The sequence below is a fragment of the Tympanuchus pallidicinctus genome, unplaced genomic scaffold (assembly GCF_026119805.1).
Source record: "Tympanuchus pallidicinctus isolate F22 unplaced genomic scaffold, pur_lepc_1.0 scaffold22, whole genome shotgun sequence".
NCBI lineage: Eukaryota > Metazoa > Chordata > Aves > Galliformes > Phasianidae > Tympanuchus > Tympanuchus pallidicinctus.
The window spans coordinates 39,426,519-39,451,051 of NW_026294739.1; the positions used below are offsets into that span (position 1 = coordinate 39,426,519).

At 37.2% G+C, this 24,533-nt stretch overlaps 1 protein-coding gene across 1 annotated transcript in view; it reads left to right on the forward strand.

Moving 5' to 3' along the window:
* Nucleotides 1-22,701, forward strand: part of SLC6A2 (solute carrier family 6 member 2) — a 64,827-nt gene extending 42,126 nt beyond the window's left edge. Inside the window, exons 9-14 of the mRNA XM_052685188.1 lie at nucleotides 2,246-2,374; nucleotides 4,912-5,011; nucleotides 9,653-9,753; nucleotides 12,634-12,801; nucleotides 14,217-14,288; nucleotides 15,853-22,701. Of these exons, the coding sequence (XP_052541148.1) occupies nucleotides 2,246-2,374; nucleotides 4,912-5,011; nucleotides 9,653-9,753; nucleotides 12,634-12,801; nucleotides 14,217-14,288; nucleotides 15,853-15,876 (594 nt within the window). The 3' untranslated portion in view covers nucleotides 15,877-22,701. The remainder of the gene's footprint in view (nucleotides 1-2,245; nucleotides 2,375-4,911; nucleotides 5,012-9,652; nucleotides 9,754-12,633; nucleotides 12,802-14,216; nucleotides 14,289-15,852) is intronic.
* Nucleotides 22,702-24,533: the final 1,832 nt, after the last annotated feature.

Below are 24,533 nucleotides of genomic sequence, written 5' to 3' on the forward strand. Positions count from 1 at the left end.
ATTGTATCAGAATATTTCCATGGCAGTTTGATTTCATTATCTTACTATATAAATTCTAACTAATATAAAATGAAGACTGAGAAATACTGAAACACCTGTTTTTACAGTGAGGAAATAAGAATCAGTAACTAGGAATGACAAAATATGCAGATAAATTCAGTATTGAGTTCAACTTCCCAGCTGTTGCTCTACACTAAAGGAGTACATTTGACCTTTCTACAGTATGATGGCTTATACTGTACCGTGATACTCACAATCACAGAAACTTCAGCCTTGCAGAAATTACCCCAAAGGCCTGAAATCTACATCCTGACTCAGAAGTTTCAGCCCAGATTATATCTGGTTGTGTAGCTTAGTCATTTTTCATGTAGAATTAAGCATGAAGGATGGAAAGATCCAGGTCAATGGAAAGACATGAATGGCAGTGCAGAACTAGGAGAAGAAAAAGATCCACGTTTAGATCTAAAATAGTTAATTGTGCAACAGTGGTAAATTTAAGACAATATCTGGAAACATTTGAGTGACAAAGACAAGGCTTTAGATTGTAGAACACTTTTCCTGCAATCACATAAAGCTCTTTCTTGTGAAGTTAAATAAAACACTGTGTGCTGTTAAACCGTGGTCAGATTTTGCTCTTTTAATATATAACTGGAGGAGGAAACAAGGAGCAAGGATGCGCTTGTTAATGCTTTGTTAAGGAGTTTTTTTAATCACCATTACTGAAGAAAACTCAGATTGTCCAGCATCTTTTTATCATGGCCTTTTCAACTCTCTCCCTGATCAAGTACCTCGAGGGGAAAATTTAAAAATTTTAAGATAAAAATCAAAGAATCCCAAAGCTGTAGTTGAATAATTATATACAAACAGTTTTATAGGCATATAAACCTGCACTGGCACAGAAATATACAGCCATCTGTACAAAAATGGAACTGTCAAAATGTTTAAGCAAAGAGAAATCTGATCATGCAGGTTTTAGCAAGCAACAGTGAAAGGAGAAGAAATGGAACAAATGTTTGCAAACACTTTTTGGAGTATGTATCTAGCTTGACATGGGAGATTAACAAATGGAATAAACAGTGACACATTAAGAATTGGTCCTTAGCCAAAATAATACAAACCATCTTTTTCCACTTCAACTTTTCCACTGTCATTATAGCATCAACACAGTAACTATTTCTAAGCACATCAAATAATACCTCCTCTTAACTGCACAACACTCACTGATGCCCCCAGAGATTAGGAAGCACAAACCCACACCAGGTTTTGCAACACTTTTTGTGAACATTAATTATTTTTGGAAAAAAGCTTCACTGCCCCCAGCAACTTGGCTGACTGAAATCATCCATATACTAGAGAGACAGCTCTGCTACTATTGGAACCAGAGATGCTGATTTCACCACATTATTACCAAAGGAATCTTAAGGAAAGCGGCAGATTGTGTCAATACATCTTGACTCCTATATTGCACAAAGCACTCCAGGGTTTGCCATGATCTTTTGACATCAGAAAACACACAGCATCCAGCCTCCTCAAAAAATGATGAAGTATTAAATAAATGCATCATGACAGGAAAGAGGAATTAATTTCCCCATAGCTTCTTTGTGGAGAAGGGACAGAATTCTTTTCTTAGTGGAAAGAAAATTCACAGCTACCTGTATAACACAGCGATTGCAATGAAAACTTGGAAAGATATTTTCCAAGTCAAGCTCAGAATTGACTTCTAGGAAACAAAATAATTTTGTATTATCAACAGAAAAGTAAGATCAAACTTCTTATATAGTGAGCCTTCCTAAACATTTCTGTCTAACTGGATTTGATTAATCAATGGCTAAACTCAGTCTGTGTTCAGTGCCTTTTTCCTGGGTGTGAACTGCATCTTTCTCTTTACACAAAAAAATCTCTTAAGTAATTTAACTTCTTAAGATAAAACTTCTTCCTGAGCATTATTAAATGGATACTATTTTTCCCAAAGTAGCATCTTGCTATCTTATTATCCTGGTGGAGAGAGCAAATTGTCAGCAGAGGGTATGGGAAATCAAGCCAGCAAGCATGGCATTGGATGCTCAATTCCCTCACTCAGTTCTCTACCTATGACAACAGATTCTACCTCAGAAGGCCAGTGATGTGCGTATGAAATGTCAGAAATCACGCAGTGGTTGGGAATTCATTACACAAGCTATTTACAGTCTTTGTGCATAAAACTTTTCGGTACTGTTTAACCAGAGCTTCTGCCTTCCCTTCCTAGATGGGTGGAATGGAGGCTGTCATCACTGGCCTGGCAGATGATTTCCATATTCTGAAGCAGCACAGAAAGCTCTTCACCTTTGGTGTTTCATTTGGCACTTTCCTTCTTGCCCTTTTTTGCATCACCAATGTAAGTACAACAACAGTTTCCATCACAGGATACCTCAAAAATAGGGTTAACCTCACCAGATGGAAATAGAGAGGTTCAGGTGACTGTAATCTGGTTATAGACAAATTTTAATTCTTAAACAACCTCATGGCCAGAGTATTATTATTAGCCTTACCTACATGATAATTCTCTGCTCTTTTTAGATAAGATTATTAGCTATCAACTAGACCTACAAGCCTCTACTCCAAGGAAACTTTTGTGCTCCCAGTGTTATGTGGGGTTTTAAATTGAATTACATTGAGCAATTAGTTCCAATCCGAGGAATTAAAGATTTCAGGTGACCAGTCCATCAGATATTTGGTTATTGGATTTTTGGGTTCTTTTGGTTGGTTTTTTTTTTTTTTTTTAAGCAAATCAGAAGCATTTACTTCACGAGACGAATTTGGAGCAATGATCTACTTAGCCTCGAGTGTTTCTTAATGCTTTTCAATCTAAACTCTTATGCTCAACACCGCACAAATCATACAGACTACTGGATGTTCAGCTATAGTTTTCACCACCATTACTCTGAGGATTTTTTTCTCTTGAATGGTTTGCTTCACCAGGCTTTTGACAATGTACTAGGTTGGATGTCCTTCAGTGAGAACACCTTATGATTTTTGCCAAAAAAAGAAAAACATTCTGTAAGCAAGATGTCAAGACTACCAGAAAACAAGTGAGATGTGAGGTAGCCACTGTGAAAACAGATGTGCTGAACTTCTCTCCCTTCCTGGAAACAGTCTCCAGATCAATTATTAGAACTATTGAGATGGCATTCGTGTATAACGAACCAAGATCTATTAACGCTAAAAAATACCCCAACATTTCCAACCTTATTATATCTGTCCTTTTACTATCGTGCTACCTCTTATTGTTAACTAAAGACTTGATTGCATTCTTCTTCATCCTGAATTGCAACTGAGAAGAAACTTCTTTTCAGTACAAACTCAGTGGCTGGAAACACAGACAGGTGTCAACAGGTGCAACCCCACTGTCTTCAAGCAGGCTAAAGCAGCTCAAGATGACAATCTGGCTCTAGCTGTCACATTATGACACCTGCTTGGAATTAAGATCTCTCCACCAAATGGAATGCACTAAGCTGCCCAGGCTTGTCCAAATGCAATGGTGTGCATAACTGAAGACTATTTCTAATGCGTACAAGCTACTGAGAAAAACCCTTGTGATAACATCACATTGTTTGATTTCATCCTCTGGAAATTCGAGGCTGTATCCTCAAAACATGTTTCTAACAAAACTATTATTCACTTTGCTAAGCTTTGATAGCAAAGGCATTCATTTAGAGCAAGTGTAGAACAAAAACAAGAGGTCAAACTGAAATGCCTTTGAATAAGCATTTTCTAACACAACAATCAAAGTTCATTCAGTTTCCCAACATCCCCACAGAATTAAAAACCTAGACAAGGCCTAAGTACTGTTTTCTCTACTCTTGCAAATAAGCACAGCTGTTCTGGAAAACCATGAAAAAATAAAACTGATTGACTGCACAGATTAAAACTATCTAGAGATCTCCATAGTACAAAATTTATACCAGTGGGAAAAACAGAGAATTATACTTTTGTTCCCCTCAATTCTGAACAGGTGTAGGCAAGTTAAATTTGACTGTGAAAAAAAGACTTTAACGGAAATATACCGTGAAGTGAAAATTTTTAGTAGTTTATATTTGACAAAGTATATTCAGTTGAATACTGAATCCTGTTGAAACAAGTAAACATACCATGCTTTTCCACTCCTCTTTCGCTCAACTTCCATAAAATGAGCTGTAATTTGAACAAATTTGTACCAGTTTGTAGATCAAGAAAAAAAGTTGTCAAATTGCAACTTCAAAATTAAAAATAAAATCAACAGAAGAGTTTAGTAACTGCCATTGCAGTTCTCAGCCACAAGGCACTGAAGATCCAAAACATTCTGCAGTACAGGAAGATGAGCTAGGCTGCTCTCCCCACTTGGGGGGGAGCTTGCCAATGAAATTGCAGGGAAATCGCACGGCTCAAAGCTGCTCCCACAGGCTTAGCGTGCAACTGCTCCCTTCACAGGTGTGGAAAAGAGATATCAATCTAACACAGATTCATTGGACTACAGCCCTTGGGAACAAAGTGAGCAATAATACCTTGTGGAAACTCTTGCAGCACTCCATTCCTGCCCGTAATTTCGGAAGCTTTTCATTAGGGGCTTAGATAGTCCTACAAACTGCTGAGCATTCCCTCAAACTCCACTCAAATGCCACAAAAAACACAGTGTTGAGCACACTCTTTAATCACGTTGTACGAGGCTTCTCTTTCAGCAAGAACACGGGTGAAAGGGCAGTTCATTAAAAAGGTTTCAAGTCTGATTTCACTATGCCATATGCACACATGCACCCATGTCTGCAGTACCAGTACTAAAATGCTTGGGTTAAGAGATTTTAAGTAGAGCAGATTTCTGTTAACTTGTTACTGAAGTACTGAAATTACTCCACTTGTAACTTTGGTTTATTGCATCTTTTAACTCCCGCATGCTAGGGTGGAATTTATGTGCTCACGCTTCTGGACACATTTGCAGCTGGGACTTCAATATTGTTTGCTGTTTTAATGGAGGCGATTGGAGTTTCCTGGTTTTATGGTAAGAAATTAATTTTACTGTCAACAGCACTGTAAATATTTTGGAAGTGTGATTTAGAGGAGCCCCTCCTTTGGACGGATAAGAGAAATATATTCTGGAGTGCAGTATTAATCACAAACTTGTCATGAGCTCTATAACCCATCTAAGACTGAAAATCTTGTATCATACCTAAGTCAACTTATTTCAACAGTCCAAACTATCAGCTGAAGATAAAATTTCTTGATGCTAGATTGATTTTCCTGTTATTTTTCCTCCTTTTTTTCACTCAGTGAAGTCTCTATTGAACTAGCTGCCCTAATTCCTAGTAAGGTTGTTCTAGACCTGAAAGTCATATTTATTTCTATTCAGAGACAATGTTTATAGTTAATATGACTCAGATCTCAGCATGATCATCCTCACTGCCATTTCCCTACCTCAGTTACTGATCTATCTCACCTATACTACACCACTATATTCTTCTAGTCATCCTCTTACAATTAAAAGCTGTTGACGCGTGCATGAAGCATTCATGTCTAAAGCTGTTCAACTAAAGCTTGAAAGCTTTTTCTTCAGTAAAAGTACTGACTTTGTCACTCAGTGTCACTGTGGAGCTAGCAGTTCTTACACTGTTCTCTCAAAATACACGAGGACACAACAACTGTTTTTGTCCCTATAAAAAGAGCTGAATGCAGAAGAGTTAACTTAGCTTGGAAGCCGACACATGACAATATTGTTAGATTAGTAAAAGCGAGTTATTATCTGCCACTCTCAAACTAGGATTTATTGTGTTTTACAATAGCTACGCTTTGGATGTGATTCCCAGGCTAAACCAAGCTCAGCCAGGCTTTGTGTAAACATTGCAACTTCTGCCCTTCACCATCCTTTCCCTTCTCCCTCCTGCCTCCCCCATAATCAAGAAAGCATCTATTCCTTTGTCTTAAGCAGCTGACAGATACTTTTACTGACACAATATGACCTGTTGCTTTATAACAAAGAACTCTTTGCAGCCCCAGGTCCTGTTTTTAAGACTTTGACTGATTAAATCTGGCATGGCCTCATCTACCTCTTTTTCCTGATAGACCCCAGTTGCCTTGATGACCCAGCAAAACATTAAGCCAGCCTGAAGGCAAGCACTGACATTTTGGCAGAGATAAAAACGTGGAAAATCTTACATTAAGTTCAAATTATTACTATGCTCACTTATTGTGAAATCTATTGCAAAATACACCTGAATGCATAAGGGAGAAGGGAAAGCAAGTTCATTTTAATACAAGGAATGTGTTAGTTGTAACTGTTACCATTTTTCCTCTTGTGCAAACCTGATATCATCATAGGTTCTAAACTAATTCAAAATTCCTTTTTTCTTACTACTTTCTTATTTCAGTGCAAGTTCACTTGATTTTTTAAATTCATTTAAATCAAATACATGAAATTCAAGGTATTTCTATTAATTTTTACCTTCTAAATGAAAAATAATCATAAGCCAGGCTTGTGAAAGAAAACTACATAGGAATACAGAGTTAAACAAGACAGAAGCGGTAAATACAACATCGAATGAATGCTTGTAAGGCTCTGATCATCTGCTGAAAGTATTTCACCACTTTCTGAAAACATGCCAATAAAATATTTCAGCTATGGCCACTGAAAAATTTCACCTCAGAGCCAAGGATCTGCTCGAGAGCTTCTGTGCAATTCACATTGCTTTGCCTGCACAGCAAAATGACTTACAGAGCTCTGTCGTGTGGCCACTGCAGAAGGCACTGGCAATGTGTCGACTTCCATTCTCTCTGTACTCTGATCTCATCATCAATGAGAAAAAAAGAATGCTGTACCATCCTAGGAGGATAATGTGCATTTATAGCCAAATCTGTTTCCCACCTTCTTGCTCATTTTGTTCTTTTTCCATGTTGATTCCATTGGCAATACAATATGACATACATAGAGAGCAGGTCAAATTTTCTGTACTGTTTAACAGAAGGTTGCAGTAGAGACATTCCCAAGCAACTGCAAAGTTTATTAGTTCAGAAATAACACTTACATTCCCTTTGGATTTAGTGTATTTAGTCATGGGGCTGGTCATAGACTGTATGTATATCTTTCTTGTTTTTCACTGGAAAATCAAGGAGATTATTCTCATACCTCACACCAGTTCTCTGGCAACTAATCTGGAGTTTTGTTTGCAGTATCAGTTTCCTCCTGTGGCTGAAAGAGTCACTCATAGTTTAGGTATATCCTTCTGAGTTATCCTACAGGATCACCAAACAACTGGAAATGAGCAGCCCTACCGGTAGATAAAGCTAATTTCCACTTCACAGGTTGGTTCTTAGAATCATTTGAAGACTATGATATTGAAAAAACATGCTGTTGAAAAAGCAGCCTGAGAATAGGGCCTACTTATACCCCACTTTCAGTAAACATTGGACAGAAAATACTGTTTGAACTGTGAGTACATCTGTCTGGAATCTAAAAAAAAATTATTCAGATAACCTAATCTAGTTCTAGTATTTGACCTTCTGTTCAACAATAAATTTCAACTCTTAGTATCTGAAGCAGTTGAAATTCAGTCACTTTGAAGTTCACAGAAGGCACTGCAAATAGAATCAGATTGAGTTCAAAGAGCATTTACAGATCTTTTCTTAAATTTGACTACTTCGCTCCACCTGCATGTAATACTGGGAGGCAGTGGAGGAGGAGGTTCACAATGAGACAGAAGTTCAAGAGTCCAGACCTTGTAAATAAATATCCCTGGCTCCTGAGGGAATACTTGAGCTGCCCTCATTATTTAAGAAACACTACTAAACTGGTCCACACAAAGAGAAACTATTATTACAGCAAACAATACACCATCTCTATCAAATGACGAGCCACTCACAAAAAGCCTATTCTATTTCTACTAAAAGTGCTAAAGTGCTTATACATATAATTCATGACACTCAATGTAAATCTGTAAAGGAATTAGGAGACTGAGTGAAATGTCTTCCTTCCTGAGGACACATCAATTCCACAACAGTAAGTAACTTATGGTAGCAAACTTGTTTTTTTTTACCTTGTCCTGAGTAGAACAAACTGTTTCAGTGTGAATTGCCTGTCTAGATGGTGTTTCTGAATGAGTCTACAAGGTCAAGTGATCTTCCTTTCTGTGTTGGCTGCAGGAGATTTTCTACTGCAGCTATTTACATTGTACTCATATTTGTCCAAAAAAGGGCTTCCCTTTACCATTGTTACAGCTGTTAATACTCAGACTGTCAGAAGTACTAAGTACACACATATGTACCAGCATACATCCGAAATCTCAGACTATATGGATTCAAAGAACACTAAAGACTGAAAAGCTGGCACTTGGTAGCTCTTCTCCCCTCTGGCCAGTATGTCACAGTTGCTGAAAATGTTATTGTGGTGACTCTGTTTCCCTACATTTGTGATGCAGTGAATCCCAATGCAAGTAGATACATAGTTGTGAATGGAGTGGTATTACAGATTTTTGCTGCAAGTCTTGTGCACTACTTCATGCCTGCTAAATGTACTGAGTCTTGTAAAGAGACAATATCAAGAGCTGCTGGTTTATTTTGTACATATTTACACTGAACAGAAGAAGCACCTGTCCAGTTCCTTGGAAAGGTGATAAAAATGAAATGACATTCGTCATTATGTAATTAAAAATCTGCAGCATTTAATGAAACACTGAAAAGTTAGTAAAGCATGCCACTAACCAGAACTAATACAACTTCCTTTGAAAAATTATGAATCATACAAATCTACATCAATATCAGAAAGCAGTTTGTGTAATATATATACACTCACAGTAGTGCTGAATAATTAGGTTACAACAGTCCACAACTATTACAAAAAATGTATGAAGTCCATAAATCAAGTGCCAGATGTTTGTTAAGCTTATCTTTCCAACAGTAATGCTATTTGTGACAGACTAAGTGCTCACAGGTGCTTAACTCTTGGACAAAAGTAGGCTGCTCTGAAAGTAATGCCTCCTATTTGTTTCCATAGAAACTACAACAGATACAAAGAGCATAATAACATTACTGGATAGAGCAAGTTCTCAGCTACAAAACACTATTTTTCAGTATAGTCACCACCATAGCCAGTTTGCATGGATGAGCTGATCAAGACAATTTTCATTTTGTGGTGGGAAAGCTATACGTGGCCACCCAGAAAATGTCTTATCCTTTATGTTGCGGTCATCACTGCTGAAATGCACACCACCACTGGTTGGTCTCCATAAACCTTCAGCAAGTGTTGATGAGTGTCAATGGGGACCATTTTTTCTACACAGAAGAACTCAGTGACACACTTTCATTTCCTTCACGCTTCCATGCCAGACACCATTCTGTCAGAGTGCCCCTCTGCTGCCATCTGTCACACAGCAGCAAGAAGTAACAGAATACTGGTGGGAAGGTTCAGCTTCTTTTGCCATACCGCCATCATCTGCTGTGATGTTACGGGCCAACATAATAAACTAGGGGGCATTGGTTTCAGAGCAATCCTGATAGTAATATCAAAGATGCATCTATTCATTGAAAATCAATCAATTTAGTCTTGTACTTCTCCCTCATTTGGAAGTCTTTCTAAAATAAGATTTGTATTTTGGGATAGGCCAGCACCTTATCAGTTTAGATTAATGCCAGTCTGATCTCACATCCCTTCTAGGTGTAGACAGATTCAGTGAAGATATCCAACAAATGATGGGCTTCAAGCCAGGCCTCTACTGGAGACTGTGCTGGAAGTTTGTTAGCCCTGCTTTTCTGTTGGTAAGTGTTATTATTGTTATTTCATTATCAAATAACTGCCAGCACGTCTTTCTTAGAATATCCAATAGTTATCAGTCTGAGGTGATTCTTTTATGCCTGACACTCTCAGGGTGAATACAATTTAATTACTTCTTCCCCTCAATGGCACAGGTTGTATTTTGTGCATAATATTTTGCTTGTTCAGGAGAAGCTAATTGTGGCTGTGGTCATCTTCTGTTCCCTCACCTCTTCAAGATGTAAATTAAGCAAGTTACTAAAAAGACAGCTAGATGCAGCGTGCTCCCAGCATCTATGGACAATAAAAACATACTTCTGTTGCAAAAATAAACTAGCCAGGGATAAGAGATTTTACTAGGGCAAAAGGCTGAGCATATGTGATGTACCTGAAGTCAACAATGTTGAACTTCCCTTACTACTAAAGCTTTACATAATTTTATTTCCTAATGATAGCAAAGTGCATCTGAATGTTCAGGTTCATCACCCCTCCCCGTTCTCATTTCCGCTACTGTGGATTTCAGTTTAAAACTGCAACCTCCTGTAGCTGGCCTCATCTTTGAAGCAGGATTAAAAGGGTAATCTCAAGAAAGTTCAATGCAGAAGGCCTCAAAACTGTATGAAATTTTTAGTGAAATAGAAAAATAAAACCTTAATGAAATGACACTGTTTTATACCAAATCAAATCAGACTGTCTTTTTGGAAGGCACCAATTTAAAAATGTTAAGAAAAATATTAAAATAGATTCACACATAATTAAAGCAACCATTGCCAGCCTTCCCTAATTCCAGTAATAAGATGTTTTGCAGACTCTCCCTGGGGTTCTGTGATTACTGAAACCACGTTCAATCTGCTTTTCCGTAATTCTGGCTCTGTTACTTATTTCTGTGCATTTGATCTTCAGCACCAAGGCTCACTCATTCTGATTTTATTACATATGTCAAATCTAACTTTTAATTTAAACTCTGACTTTCCAAGAAGAGATGTATTGGGCATCAAGTTTGTTTCCAGACACTCAGGTTGATCAGGATTGCAGATCTTTTTCTTAAAGACAAATAATACAGCCTTTGCCTCCATGCGTTGAATCACCATAGACACAACTGTATATACTCATTTTCCCATCCTGACACCTGGCTACTGCAAATCTTTCACTCCTCCAGAAGTGAAGTATCATACCAAAAAGCTTAAAACCATCTACTAATGATTATATATAGCAGTTCAGGAAGATGAAAACATGTCAGAAGTTTTTACTTACTACTAGATTTCATTTCTCTCTTCTCAAGTATATATTACACACACCACTTCTTAAGATAGAGATCAGAGCAACATGCTCAGAAACACTGATTAAAAATCTCTGCATTTGTATTACATCTATTAGAGCACATCTTTCACTGGTAAATTATTTTATTGGAGGGCACCAGGATTCCCACCAAGATGGGATAAGACCTTAGAATAAGTCGCATGCAATTATACCCATTAATTACGTTGAGCAGATGTATTAATTATACCTTGTAAACCACTTGATCTGTAATGAAACAGTTGTGATTTTCATTTAGGAAAAAAATATCCTGAAATGTCAATATATCCTTTCTTTGCTCTGTGTAAAGTTTAGATTCAGAACATAATTGGTTTTGTGTTGGGATCATTTGCCGTGTGTATTTGTAAATCAAGACATCAGGGTGAATAGCATGGAAATCTGATCTTGCTACGATTTAACTATTAATTGCATAAAAGCTTTATATTCTTAGAGCACTGTTATACAAGTTTACAAAAAAACAAAAACAATATATATAGTTCATAACAAATTGGAGAAGACTATAAAATCGTAAGACTGCAGTATAATTGTTCCTTTAACAATTCCATATTTTCCTACCACAACTTGTCCTTGTTTGTGACCGGTAGCATGCTACAAAAGTTTCTAACAATAAATACAGTACTCCCTAAGAAAGGCAAGTTGGGGTCATCCAGATAACTGTTGTGTGGAAGCATCTCCTTGAAGCATTTTCTCCATACAAACTGCTGCTGTGTATATCATAGCAAGGAAATCTCATAAGGAAATAAGCATTTGTCTAAGAATTTTATACTGTTGGTTTCCTTTAACTCATACACTCCTTGCATAGCCTTTGAAATCCTAGGTTCAAAATTCTACAGCTTGAAACTGGACATGGAAGAGAACGTGCAGGCCCAATAAACCAAATCAAGGAACTCTGAGGAATACACAATCCATATGGATTTAACAAGAAAATAAAATGAAGGAAATAGGGTGGTACCTTAATCTTTCCTTCTCAGCCCTGGTGTTGGATAGGGTAGCAGCAGGAGGAAAAGAAACAACAAACGAGAACAAATTAAAAAAACAAAACAACAACAAAAAAAAACAGGCAAACAAACAAAAACATAAAAATCAAACACCTTTGTCTTCCAGGCCTTAAGCTGTATGGCATTTCCCTCACTAAATGAATTGTGCTGGAGTTTACGTCATGATTCTCACTGGAAAACAGGTATAAAACTCCTAAGAAAATAAAACCTCTGAGAAGCAGGAAAAACAAGAGATCCTGAAGAGGTTTTTCTTAATTACAGATTTTTGTTTTTATTCCTTTAACGCTAGTTTAAGTGAGGCCATAGTGGACAACAACACAATCCTCCCCCTAAAAGATCCAGCATTCAGTGTCCAGAGCAGCTGAAATGAATTGTTAATCTCAGCAACTGCAGCAAGAACTTCAACAGCATAAGCAGTTAGAGGCACAAAATAAATAGGATGAAGGTAAATGGTGAAGCCAACTTTAAATACTCCTTAGGGTGCTTGCCTAATCAAACACACAAAATTTGTTTTCCACTAAGTTTCTTCATGTCTCAAAGCAATGGTTGATTTTATTTTTTCTCCCCTAGTTTGTTGTAATAGTCAGCATAATAAACTTCAAACCTCTGACCTATGACGACTACACCTTCCCTCTCTGGGCAAATCGCATTGGCTGGGGAATAGCATTATCTTCAATGATACTTGTGCCTGCCTATATTATCTATAAATTTGTGAATGTGCGTGGGACCTTTAAAGAAGTAAGTGAAATGCTAATAAAATGTCATTAAATGTTGCTCTGAAATGAAATGGCTGGATCTAATGTGACAGTTTGTTTCTCTTGCTCCCCAAACTTATTAGTTATGAGTGACCTTTTGGATTCAGTTTCTGATGCACTGGGGGTTTACTGCATCCTTTCCCTGTTTCTAGATAGAAATTTTCTTTACAGAAAGCATAATTTTTTAAAACTGATTTTTGATACATGTAGTTAACCTGATTGATGAGAAAAAGTATTCCTCATTAGCAAAAAACATACAAACTACAATCTTTATATTCGGTTCTAAGTTATAGTCTTCACATAGTTACAAACTAAACCATGTCCAAGGTATCACCCTATGCTGTGGTAGTGTTATAAACCGTTCTGTGCAAATATAGTTAACTCGGACCTCTCCTGTCACAGAGTCTACATCAGTCTCTAAACACAAATCTACATGCTGGGAAGGCAAGATGCATCCTCAAAATAGCTCCACATTCAGGATTGCCATTGATCACGTAATAAGCATCCAGCAATAGCAGTGATAATGCTTTACTGGATCACAGCAATAGATTCCACTTTGCCCCGTATTTTGTCTTTAGCAGCAGCTACTTAGTATTTTAATTTCTGTCAGATATGTTCCCTTATCCTCTCCTTAGTGGAGTTGCTTCTATTTTTTGCTAGGGTTTGAACTCATGCAGATCTTTTTATTGTTTTCCACACTGATACCAGAATGCTTGGAAAAAAAAAAAAAAAAAAAAAAAAACACCTCTATATCCACACCAAGGTGCTGAAAAAGATCCAGAAATGAAGAAGCACTTCTAAATCCTATACTAAAAGGCATTGGTTATTGTATCATCATCTAGCCTCTTACTTCTGTACTTCAGTAAATGAACCAGGGCACTTGGCAGCAGGATCCTCCACTATGTAAACCCACTTAAGCCATAACATAGATGCTGCATGAACTGAATACAGCAAAACCTGAAGGAGTAACAATTTGTGACCATCTTATTAAAAGCAGCGGTATAATAGAAAGGCACTTAATTAAAGAAATCCTATTTCTAATGAATTTCCTAACAGTACAAAGTTTGACAAAATGCAGCCTTAATAGTGTGAGTTCCGGGGACATAAAGCCTGCGGTACCAGCTTGTTCCTGGTGTTCTTTTCCATATGCACTTGCTAAATATTTGGACTCAGTATTTGCATAAACTTTCTACTCTATCTTATATTAAATGCTAATATCAGGGGGCTTACAAGCAGCTTGATCTCTCAGTGACTAAGTTAAAGACACATGATGCAGTGATATTAAACATTTAAGTTACGGCTTTAAATAAAGTTCACACTTTCCCATTATAGGTTGGGGTTTACAGACATAATCCCACTTCATATGGCTGACTTTTTTCTCTTCTCTCTCTGGTTTAGAGACTAGCTTACTGCATCACACCTGAAAATGAACATCAGCTCGTGGCCCAAGGAAACATCAGGCAGTTTAAGGTTTGTACTCCTTTCACTGTGCTTTGTCTCCTTCCTGCCTTTAGCAGGGTTTGCATCAGCCTCCTCATGGCAGATGTCCACAGGTCTGCGGTCTTTTGTTTCTGCCAGCACGATGGGATGCAGGAGGCTCAGATCTCTGTGTGCCTATTGCTGTTTGGAGGTTTTTGGCACCCTCCTTCCACTCCATAAAGAAATAGCTAAGCAGAATTGATAATGTTACAGATCACTTCAATCCAATATCCTAGGTCATATATCTGAGTACAGCAAAATCTCACCACAAGATGAATATATTACCAGACTATAACATGTGACTGAATAGGTCACATCCTCTTCCCTGGTTATTACACAGCAATCTAAAATCAGATTTTCTAATCTCCATCAGAGATTATCAGAGAATAGGGTAAAAAAAGCAACCAAACATCCACTGTCAGTACACAGACAAAATAATAGTCTGAACAACATGGAATGGACTGCCCACAGGTATACATTTGATTGAAAATACTACTGGACACTTCTTAAGCAGCCATGAAATACATCCTATGTTTCCAAATACTGCTTTCCTTTTAGTAAATAAAATGGCCTTATTGAAATATAGGTCTTTTCATAGAAGATAAAAAGGATGCAAATATGAAACTTGTTACTGTTATCAGCATTCATGTTGGACCACTTTCTGGCTTCAAAGTTGAAAGCAACTACAATTATGCACGCTACCTCAAAACATGACCCAGATATTATAGTGGGGGTTTGTACACTGATATTGAAAAAAGAAATCTGCCTTTTGCCTGCTCTGAAAAAATATTGAAAAAAATACTGTTTGAAGTATATTTTTTAATTTCAGAAAAAAAAGAATCCAAGTGTAGATTCACAGAGTACAGAAAAAGAAAAAAAAACCCTGCAGTTTCCTGTTTTGTGAGCACTGTGTATATAATGTGGCTAAGATTGTGCAGTAACACAGCACCTCTTCGTTCCTTCTCATTACTCCATTTCTGCCCTCAGTTATTCAAAGATTTTTCATGTTCCAGCTGTAATAACATCATTTTTATACAGTCAAATGTTCCTATATGAATAGGCAGACAGGTAGTGATTGCTACACTATACTTCTGACTCCAAGTAATGGCAAAAAAAGGAAGCAAACAGATTTTGCTTAAATTAGAAAAATATACTTGGAAGCAAATCCCTAGTGATCCCTCAAAGGATGCCAAAGACCAGGGCACGTTATATTAACTTGTTGGCGCTTTCACTATACAGCTAGGAATATGTTTTATTGCTAGTTCAGAGTTGTGTGCATAACACTGACCAACCAAAAAGTACAGAAGCTTTCTTCACATCAGCACTCAGCACGTCTGAATTTTCAAACCAAGCTGAAAGCTTATCTCCATTTATCCCAATTTAACAATTCTTAAATTCAGCACATTTCTCACTGCTGACTAGAATCCACAGAAACCTATCAGTAGATTTAAGACTTTGTGATTCTGTATTTGTCAACAACGCACTTAAAATATCTTTAACTATTAAGCATCACTTGAATCAATGTTATTAAACAATCACTTATGTTCCCTTACAGCTTCAACACTGGCTAACAATATGACAACCAACAGGTTGAGGGAAAAAATAAAATCAATGTTAAAGCTAAACTGGGAATACAGAAAAGTCAAGTTCAAAGCTCCCTCAATGATGCTTGGACCAGGCTGGCTCAGAGCTTACCTACTGACTCTTTGAGGGAAGACGTCTGCTCTCTGTTCTCAATGCCTCCCTTCTATTACTTGGCTTCAAATGATCTTTAAAGACTCTGTTTATTTTTTCTTGTATCTTTTGGTGCCATGAGATCCCTACGTGACCAAAACTTGTGAGTTTTGCTATTAGCAGAAGTGGAGGAGGGGGGAGTAGAGAAAAAAAAAAAGCAATCACAGTACATTAAATGCTCCTTTATCATGAAGAAGCAAATTCAACTTTTCTGACAGTAATAATTACTGCAGATATGATCTGATTTAAACCAAGAACTGAATGTTCTTAGATCTAAGAAAGGGTACATCTCAATTGTGAGGAAAGAGCAACTTTACCTATGTATTAATGTCATTAGCTTTCTTGCCATGCTATCCTTTGGGATATGAGTTTGCATCCTTCTGAAATGAAGACTCAGTACTTCATTTTCAGTGGTTTGTTATTAATTTCTTCTCTTGGTGAAGAAGGTTGTCTTTACTGTACATGTCTGTGCCATTTTCTGTCCATTTAATCCTACAGGCTGAGAAGTAGCAGGAACAGAACAGAACCCTTGTAGGAGCTACTAAGTACAGAATCCAGTTTAATATCACACTGTACTTAGTGAAAATATATTATGACAACAATTAAAATGGCTTTATCATACGATCCATACTTTACTGACTTTTTCAGTTAATTGTAAAACATTTCATACAAATAGTCATACATTCAACTTTTTGTTTTACTTTGTGTCAAATAGAGTAGCATATATAAAATACATAGAAAGAGATAATGATTTTTAGAATTATTTAAATCTACCCAGAAGCACCAAAATACCAAACTTTAGTTTTATTCTTCTATTGTAAGCAAAGTGTTATTATTATTATACTCTTACTGGATTCACCTACCAAAACATAACAAGATTGTACTGAACAGCTTAGAAGGATAAGTCTATTCCTGCTCTTCTCTGGTAGCATTATGCAAGCTAAAAGATACAGAATAAACTCTGCATTTGGGTGCTGTCCTCATTCTGTGGCACATACCACTGTAGCATGTTCCCAGTGATCAGTAGATGTGGTTGCTCAGTTACTTCCTGCAGTTATTTATTACTCGATAAGCTTTTTCAGAAGCTGTAGCTTCTCAACTGAATCCAGCCTGGAGTTTACCTCTGGACTTTACCTCTCGTATTTTTTTCTTTTTGTTTTGTTTTGCCTCTGTATATTCAGTTCAGCTTCTTTTCTTTAAATGTATGTAGTGCTTCTTTTTAAAGAGATTGCTTTAAAGGATGGAGCTTTTTTTTTTTATTATTTATAAACCAATTGTTGGGGGTTTCTGTGTTTTTTTTTTCCTCCCCTATTCTTAAAATAGTCCAATTTAAAAGCCCCAAGCGATTTTAGCCTTTTTTATTTAGCTTCGATTTCTCTTCAAAATAACAGTAAGAAAACTTCTCTCCTTATTCATCCTTTTCCTCCAACAGAATCGATACTTTGGAAAGGATCGAGCACGATCTCTTCTTCTTAAAGAGACTGTGTGACAAAGCAGAGGTTTTATTTAAATATGGCTTTGAATCCAAAGGAAATTGTCTACTACTTATAAAGGCAGACATTTTCTGGCCCAGCTGATGGCCAATAGTGGCTTAAACCATGTTATTAAATATATTTCAATAATAAAGGAGTTTCAAAAGGTTGCTGTTCTAGTTCTGTAATTATCTGAAAGTCCATACAATGAAAGTGTCGATTGCTCCAAAGAACAGGGGAAAAGGAAAAAAAAAAAAAAAATACAACCCACCATTCCACCAGCTTTATAGGTAATCCCTTTTTTATTGTTTGCGAAACTTTAATTGTTATAAAGCTTACTTTTCAATACAGCTGCTTCAGTTATTGGATCTGCGAGGTTCAGAAATCTAACAAAGTTACCAAGTTCCAAAACTCTTGGAAGGCTCTTTGATGTGGAGCTTTAACAGCTACTCACATCATTTATGGTTTTGCTCATATCTGTAAATGCTAACAACCTGTACCAATGCTCACTTGTAAGACACCCCACTAGCACTCACACAGAAAATGTTGTTTCATGACCAGTTGGCTCTGAAATAGGTCAAATTTATTTAACGGAGAGTGAAATAAGCTGCATCCAGCATTTCAGGGTTTGACTGCATTTTAAATACCAACTTCCAAGGTAGCGATCCACTTCATTATTTTTATTGCTGTTATTGCTTAACTTCTTAAGTTTACTATAATACTTAGAGCACTTAGAGGACTCCACTGCACCGTTGCCACCTCATTCTGAACTTGGACAGACAAAGCTTATCATCTAAACAGAAAACAGGGAAATCACAGAGAGAAAGAAATCTATCACCAGGAATAGCGCTAATGAAAAAGATAGTTCATGATGCATTGCACAGCTCGGCTTTAAGTTCAAGATTTTGTCCAGAGAAAGTCTCTCCAAAATGACAGCTTCTGTCCTAGAGATGGAGAGCAACGTTCTTGATTCCCATAGAATAAGATGCTCAACTACCTCATGCCTCCTTGATGATAAATGATGCTGTTAGAAACAAACTAATATCCTTTCAAGTAACAAAAAAGCTTTAAGAAGACTGGGTATATAAAAGCAGGCAAAACTCTGGTACTCAGCTTCTTTCAGACTCCAGCTTTGAGCTCCCTAATACATTTTCAATACTGAAAATATCAAATGCCACTAAGATACTCATTTTCATTTAGTTCAGCCACTGTCAGTAAGATCCCCCAGTCAGGTTCTTATTAACCAGGTAATTACCTGCAAGTCTTCCTCCAAGGAAGTCTTGGATTTTCAGCCAAGCAGTAGCTCATCATTTCCCCATCTACTGTGGGAGCAGATACACTCTGGGGACTGGTTCTCCCCAAACATCTCCCTTCAATGATAAGTTACGCTGATGAAGTAAACAGCCCAATTCCAAAAAATAAAGTTTTGATTGCAAGCACATTCAAGATGCAATGTCATCAACAGTTGGCTGTTTTGGTAGCGAGGCCACGGAGAAAATTGGGTGAAGCATATGAATAGATAGCTAAACAGTTCTAGAAAAACACAGTCTTGAAAGCTTTGTTTTAATCCAATAAAGGCAGCAGCTGTCATACATCAGCATCTCATTTCTGACCAACCTTCCTTTCTTCCCTGTCACTGAAAAAGACCTGCCTGAAATCCTCGCTGCTTTACCAAGTCTTGAAGTTAACTAATGCCAAAGAAAGATCCTCTATTTTACCTTGTACTTCTGCTGTCATCCAGCAGGATAATCTTTCCTACAGTTGTTACTTTTCTGTAGTTAAACTACTAAAACTCCAGGGTTTTAGAATCTAGTAGAAAGATGGTGGGCCCTTCATGGGCAACAGCCCATAAAGCAATAGTTGTATTTTGTGTTTGGTCTCTGAACCAAAGCTTTTTTAGTCAGTCTTTCTTGTGCTCTCATGTGCTGATGCATACACCCTGGCAACACTTGAAAGATATCTTACCATAGTGAGGGGTTTTGCAGGAAATCCAGGATCAAACATAATATTTTAAATATAGAATATAGGAGGAGAAATTCTTGGCTGTTACTATCGTACATGTTCCCTAACTGCACGTGCAATGTATGTTGTATGTAATTTCCCCAGAGGAAGTTCCCTATAATTGGCCATTTCTTCCTAGTAAAATAACTTTTAAGCGCTATTATTAAATAAGTCAAGCTCAAACATCTTGTGTATATACACACTCCCCTGGTCTATTGTTTTGACATGAATTAAGTTTACTTTGGACTGTTAGGTTGTAGGAGGAGGGCACGTAGAAAGTCATTTTTCTTTTAATGCCTATTTTACAGTTCTTATGATTAATACAGTTGTCATTAAGATACTTTCTTTTTTGGAGCTGGTAGCTTTTCTTCTTGTCCTGGACTGATTCTGCTAAGTTTCATGAGGCATTGGCAAACAATCTCTTTCCTAACATCCAAATTTAAACCATAAATCGGGGACTTCAGAAGAGATGAGGCTTACAAATGTCTTATTTATTTTGTCCAGTTAAAATATTTTAAATGGGCCTGAGGTTCCCAGACATAAACAGCTGTCACAGCTCCAATGACAGCATATAAGTCTACCTGAAGGAATTATGTCTGCATTTTGAGCCCCTCAGTAAAATATATATTTTCTAATACGTTTTACTTTCTCATGGGCTAAGGATATTCAGTGTCCACAGGTTAGCTGATGTGCCAGAACTTGATCTCCCTGTATTAAACCATGATATTTCAGGTTGGTACCACCAAAAAAAAAAAAAAGAAAAAAGAAAAGAAAAAGAAAAAACAAACAAAGAAACAAAAAAACCCCACATTTGGCTAAGGTATCAGGATACAGTTATTTTAGAAACACTTTCAAACACTTTCTAGATGTTTTACTCAAAAAGAAAGTGTCACTTAGTTTCAGAGAGGCTCAGAGAAGGAAAAGGTTGCATCTTGAAGATCTATTTCAAATGTTTCTGCTCTATGGAAAAGGATTCATTTTATTCAACCATCTCAGTCCTTCTGACAGACTGGAATGGGAGAAAATACCAAGCACTTGCTTCACTCTACTCCACGTTCTTGATTTTTGCCAGCCATCAGACAAGGGTGCTCAAAATAACCAAGTAAGCATGTGTATGTTCTTTATTTGTGATTAAAAATACAGTTGCTTGGTTTTGACTGCTTAAGTTTACCCAGGGAACAAGAAGACCTGAACACCATGTCACATGTGGAGAAACTGCTACTAAGGCAAAATGTTTCACATTTTATACGTTGTTCATAGCAAAAATTACAGAAGTCCAAGAGCTGGTAATTCATACAGCAGTAATGTACACTGCCTGAGAACAAATTTAGACATCTACATACATCAGATCTTGACCACTATCAAGACAGATGTGTCAACCAGCAGATTGATATCACCAGCTGCTTTTGATGTCAGAATTTGATCACTTTTCCTTTGCCATCTAAAACCTGAATATATTCATCCACCCTACGGCTCACCTAGCAAAAGCACACAGAAATTGAAGTAACAAAAATCACAACTACTCAGCGGAACTGCTCTCCTTTGAAGGATGCCTACACACCTCAGTGTAAGTGCTGAGCAATGGTTGGAGACAGATGGAGGCAGGGAACAGGCAGGAAGGCTGAAGTCAGAGCCTAGCCTTCACTCAGAGGAACCATTTCTATACTGCCAGTTGTATGTTGAGGGCAGCAGGCATTTCTGTGCTTAAGCACTGACAGGAAGATTGGGCCACCTGTGTGTTATGCTTTCCTCCTTTTTAAAAGTGTTTTTTTTTTTTTTTTTTTAATGCCATGTTGGACAACAGTTGCTTAATTTCTTTAATGAGGGTAGCAGAATAATTTCAGCAAGCTAAGAAAATCACTAAGCCTTAAGCTGGCTCTCTTAAAGGTCTCATGTTGTTTCTTGGTCACAGTCAGAGTGACCTGTATTTGTAATTAGTTACATTGCACTCTCTGAACCTATCTGCAGGACTTGTTTGTGCCATGGGTAATATTAGTTGTTGAGGGAGTATCTCCAAATAGTATATTTTGAAAATAACTTCAAATAGGCCTAATGAAGATTTGCCTTACAGATAAAAGCTTTATAGTGAGCATTTACTTGGTTTGCACCAATGTTTTTTCTTAATTTTTAATGCATTTTATAGCAGTGACTAGAGTTTACCTTGGATAAGAGTACCTCTATATAGGAAATATTTTAATATTTTTACAAGTTTTTGTTTGTGTTTTTTTTTTTTTAATTTTAATAAAACATAAGTATAAATTGTAAGGCAAGAAATTCAACATTAGTGTAACAAGGTTATCACACAGGACCTCTCTCTCCATTATAAGGTTTTGTAATTAAGCAGTCTAGTTTAACAGCACCTTGGTCTTTGAGTATAAATGTTAACATGAGATAAAAGAATAAAAAAAACATTATCTACAGCTAATGCACATTGTAGCACAATATTCTCCACTGTTGCCTTACTTTCATAAGAGAAATTTATATAGTTTTTAATTTATATTCTTAAAACAAAAAAACAAACAAACAAAAAAGGCAACCTTTAGCTGCATTTTTTGTTAGAAGACATAACATTAAACTAAATGAGTATCAAATAGATCTACTTCCAAAGCAGGAGATTACATTGCAGTTTTTAGGAATAAATTCTCACAGGACTTCAGAACTTGCCACTCATAAAAATATTCTCCGAAGTGCCCCAGTGACCAAAAGTGTCCTAACAGCCATAATGTTTCCATGTCTGATTCAGTGCAATCTGCAGGTCCATTTCCCCCCCCTGCCCCCACCTTTGTTGTTTATGGTGGGTTTTTGTTTATTTTTTTAAATCTTTGATTATCTGGGGGAAATGGCATTCTACTTTTTTTTTTTTTTTTAAAGGGAGACACATGCCCTTGTGTGTAACTACAAATACCTACATTTCTTATAAATATGGATATGGATGTGCGTGATGTGTGCTGGTTAACTGTACTTAAAATGCTGATAAAGATGGTGAATGTTAAGTATTTGTCCTCATTCTTCTGTCTTTCTGTGGTCAGTGTAAATAAGACCTGTTTTAAGCTGTGCATTAATGTAACAGATTATTCCAATATTGTGTATAAAATTAAGTAAAAAATATCTGACAAATATGCACATAAAGAATATAAAGAAAAGTCTTATGTACCAAGAATTTACTTATGGCAGTCAATTAAAAGCTGAAATGAAAACTGTGCTCGTTGTCACTACTATTCCCAGCATTATATCTGACAGGCCCTGCTGTGCTGCTCCAGCCAAAGCTTCCTGCTGGCATCTGGACCTCAGTTCTGCAGTGACCACCCTGGCAATGGGAGGCCGCCCTCCCAGGGGAGCCCAGTACCCTGTGCCAAGGGTCTCCCCACAAGCCAGCCCTGGGCTCCCACTGCAGACCAGCAGCTACCTAGAATTAGAAGCCCAAATGTCTCTGTGCTAAGTGTAGCTCTCAGCCTCTGTGAGGTAGTTCGCAGCCTTTTAGTACCCTAGCAGACCTACTGAATTCCCCATGTGAACTCCTTTCAGGAACATAATTACAGGAGGGCAAATGAAAGTCTTACTGACAGGACTGCTTTCTTTCAGCATCCATGTTGTTAAGGCACAGCCTTCAATCGATTATATAACTCTGCTGCCTTCAAGCAAGAAAAACATTGTAGGTCACTACCCACTACGTTCCTTCAGAGTATGAGTACCAGCATGCTGTAAGTACATACTGTAAGAATATCTAAACGCATTAAAAGTATTCATATATTCAAATATTTACTACTGAAAGTTGTTCTAGCTGTATCAGACTGACTGTGTCTATAATATGAGCATTCTAAAGGACAGTTCTCAAAGTTCATGGTAACGAGACAAGGAACCAACAGCTCACTGGATATAAGCAGCCAGCTCAGTCAGCAAGTGAAGCAGCACAGACCCAGTTAAGGGAGCAACATCATTTAGAAAAACATGCACAAAAGCCTGCTGAAGGGAACCAACCATCAGATCTTTCACTTGTAGGTTCAAAACAAGTTGACACATTGTAGAGCTGTATGAAGTTGATGAAAAAAAATCAACCCCAGAAAAAATCTTTACACTAAATCCGGGCAGAATTTGCATGGCTGCTTTTCACTGGAATGTATCAGCTGTGGGCAGACAGAATGTGATGAGATGGGACAAATATACACAGCTCGTGTCATGACTAAATAAACTGTGGATTATTTTCAGATTACTTTTGCTGGTCAGAAACATGAGTGAATTTCTTCTGACTTAAACATTATGTTTTAAGCGTCTTTAAAACAGAGAAAATAGGAAGAAGTAAGTTAAGACAGCTTCTTGTCAAGTATCTCAGCACATCAGAAGCTTACATCTTGTAAATTAAACATTAGTAGCAGGCATGTTTTCAAGCATGCAAAGAATTGAGAGAACAAGACACAGCAGAAGAACATAAGGAGTCAAAAGTAATGAATTCTTCTGACTCTATACTTGACTGATCCACGTTTCAACAGAATGGCCAATTGGGGTCGGTCAATCTTACGAAGTATCTTAAAACCAGTAGAAGAAAAATGCTCATAAATTCAGTATCACCCTTACCGCATGCATTCAGATTTTCATAACACTTGGCATTCAAAACTCAGCCAACAGGAAAAAAGACGACTGCACTGGGAAGATCAGAGAATTACACACCCCTTTAGTCTTCAAGAACGCCTGCTTTTTTTTTGCCTTGCAAATTAGCTGCTTTTTTTCCTTCCTCTCCCCCCCCCCCCGTTGTTCTTGTAGAAAATATTTTAAACAACAGGTTTCTTAACATATTTGAAAAGTTGAAGTGATCCTTTACAGATCTCTGATTGCATTTCACGTTTGAGAATAGAAGAGCTCAGTGCTTCAAATTCCAGTCATTTTCCTGCCAGATATCCTGTGGCAGCATCCACAGATTTTAATGTATAATGTCTGTTGTTCAAATTAAGAAAGATGAATTACATGCACATATCCTTGGGAAAATAAGAACTTTGCATACATTCTTCTGGGAATTTCTAGTTTGCAAATTATT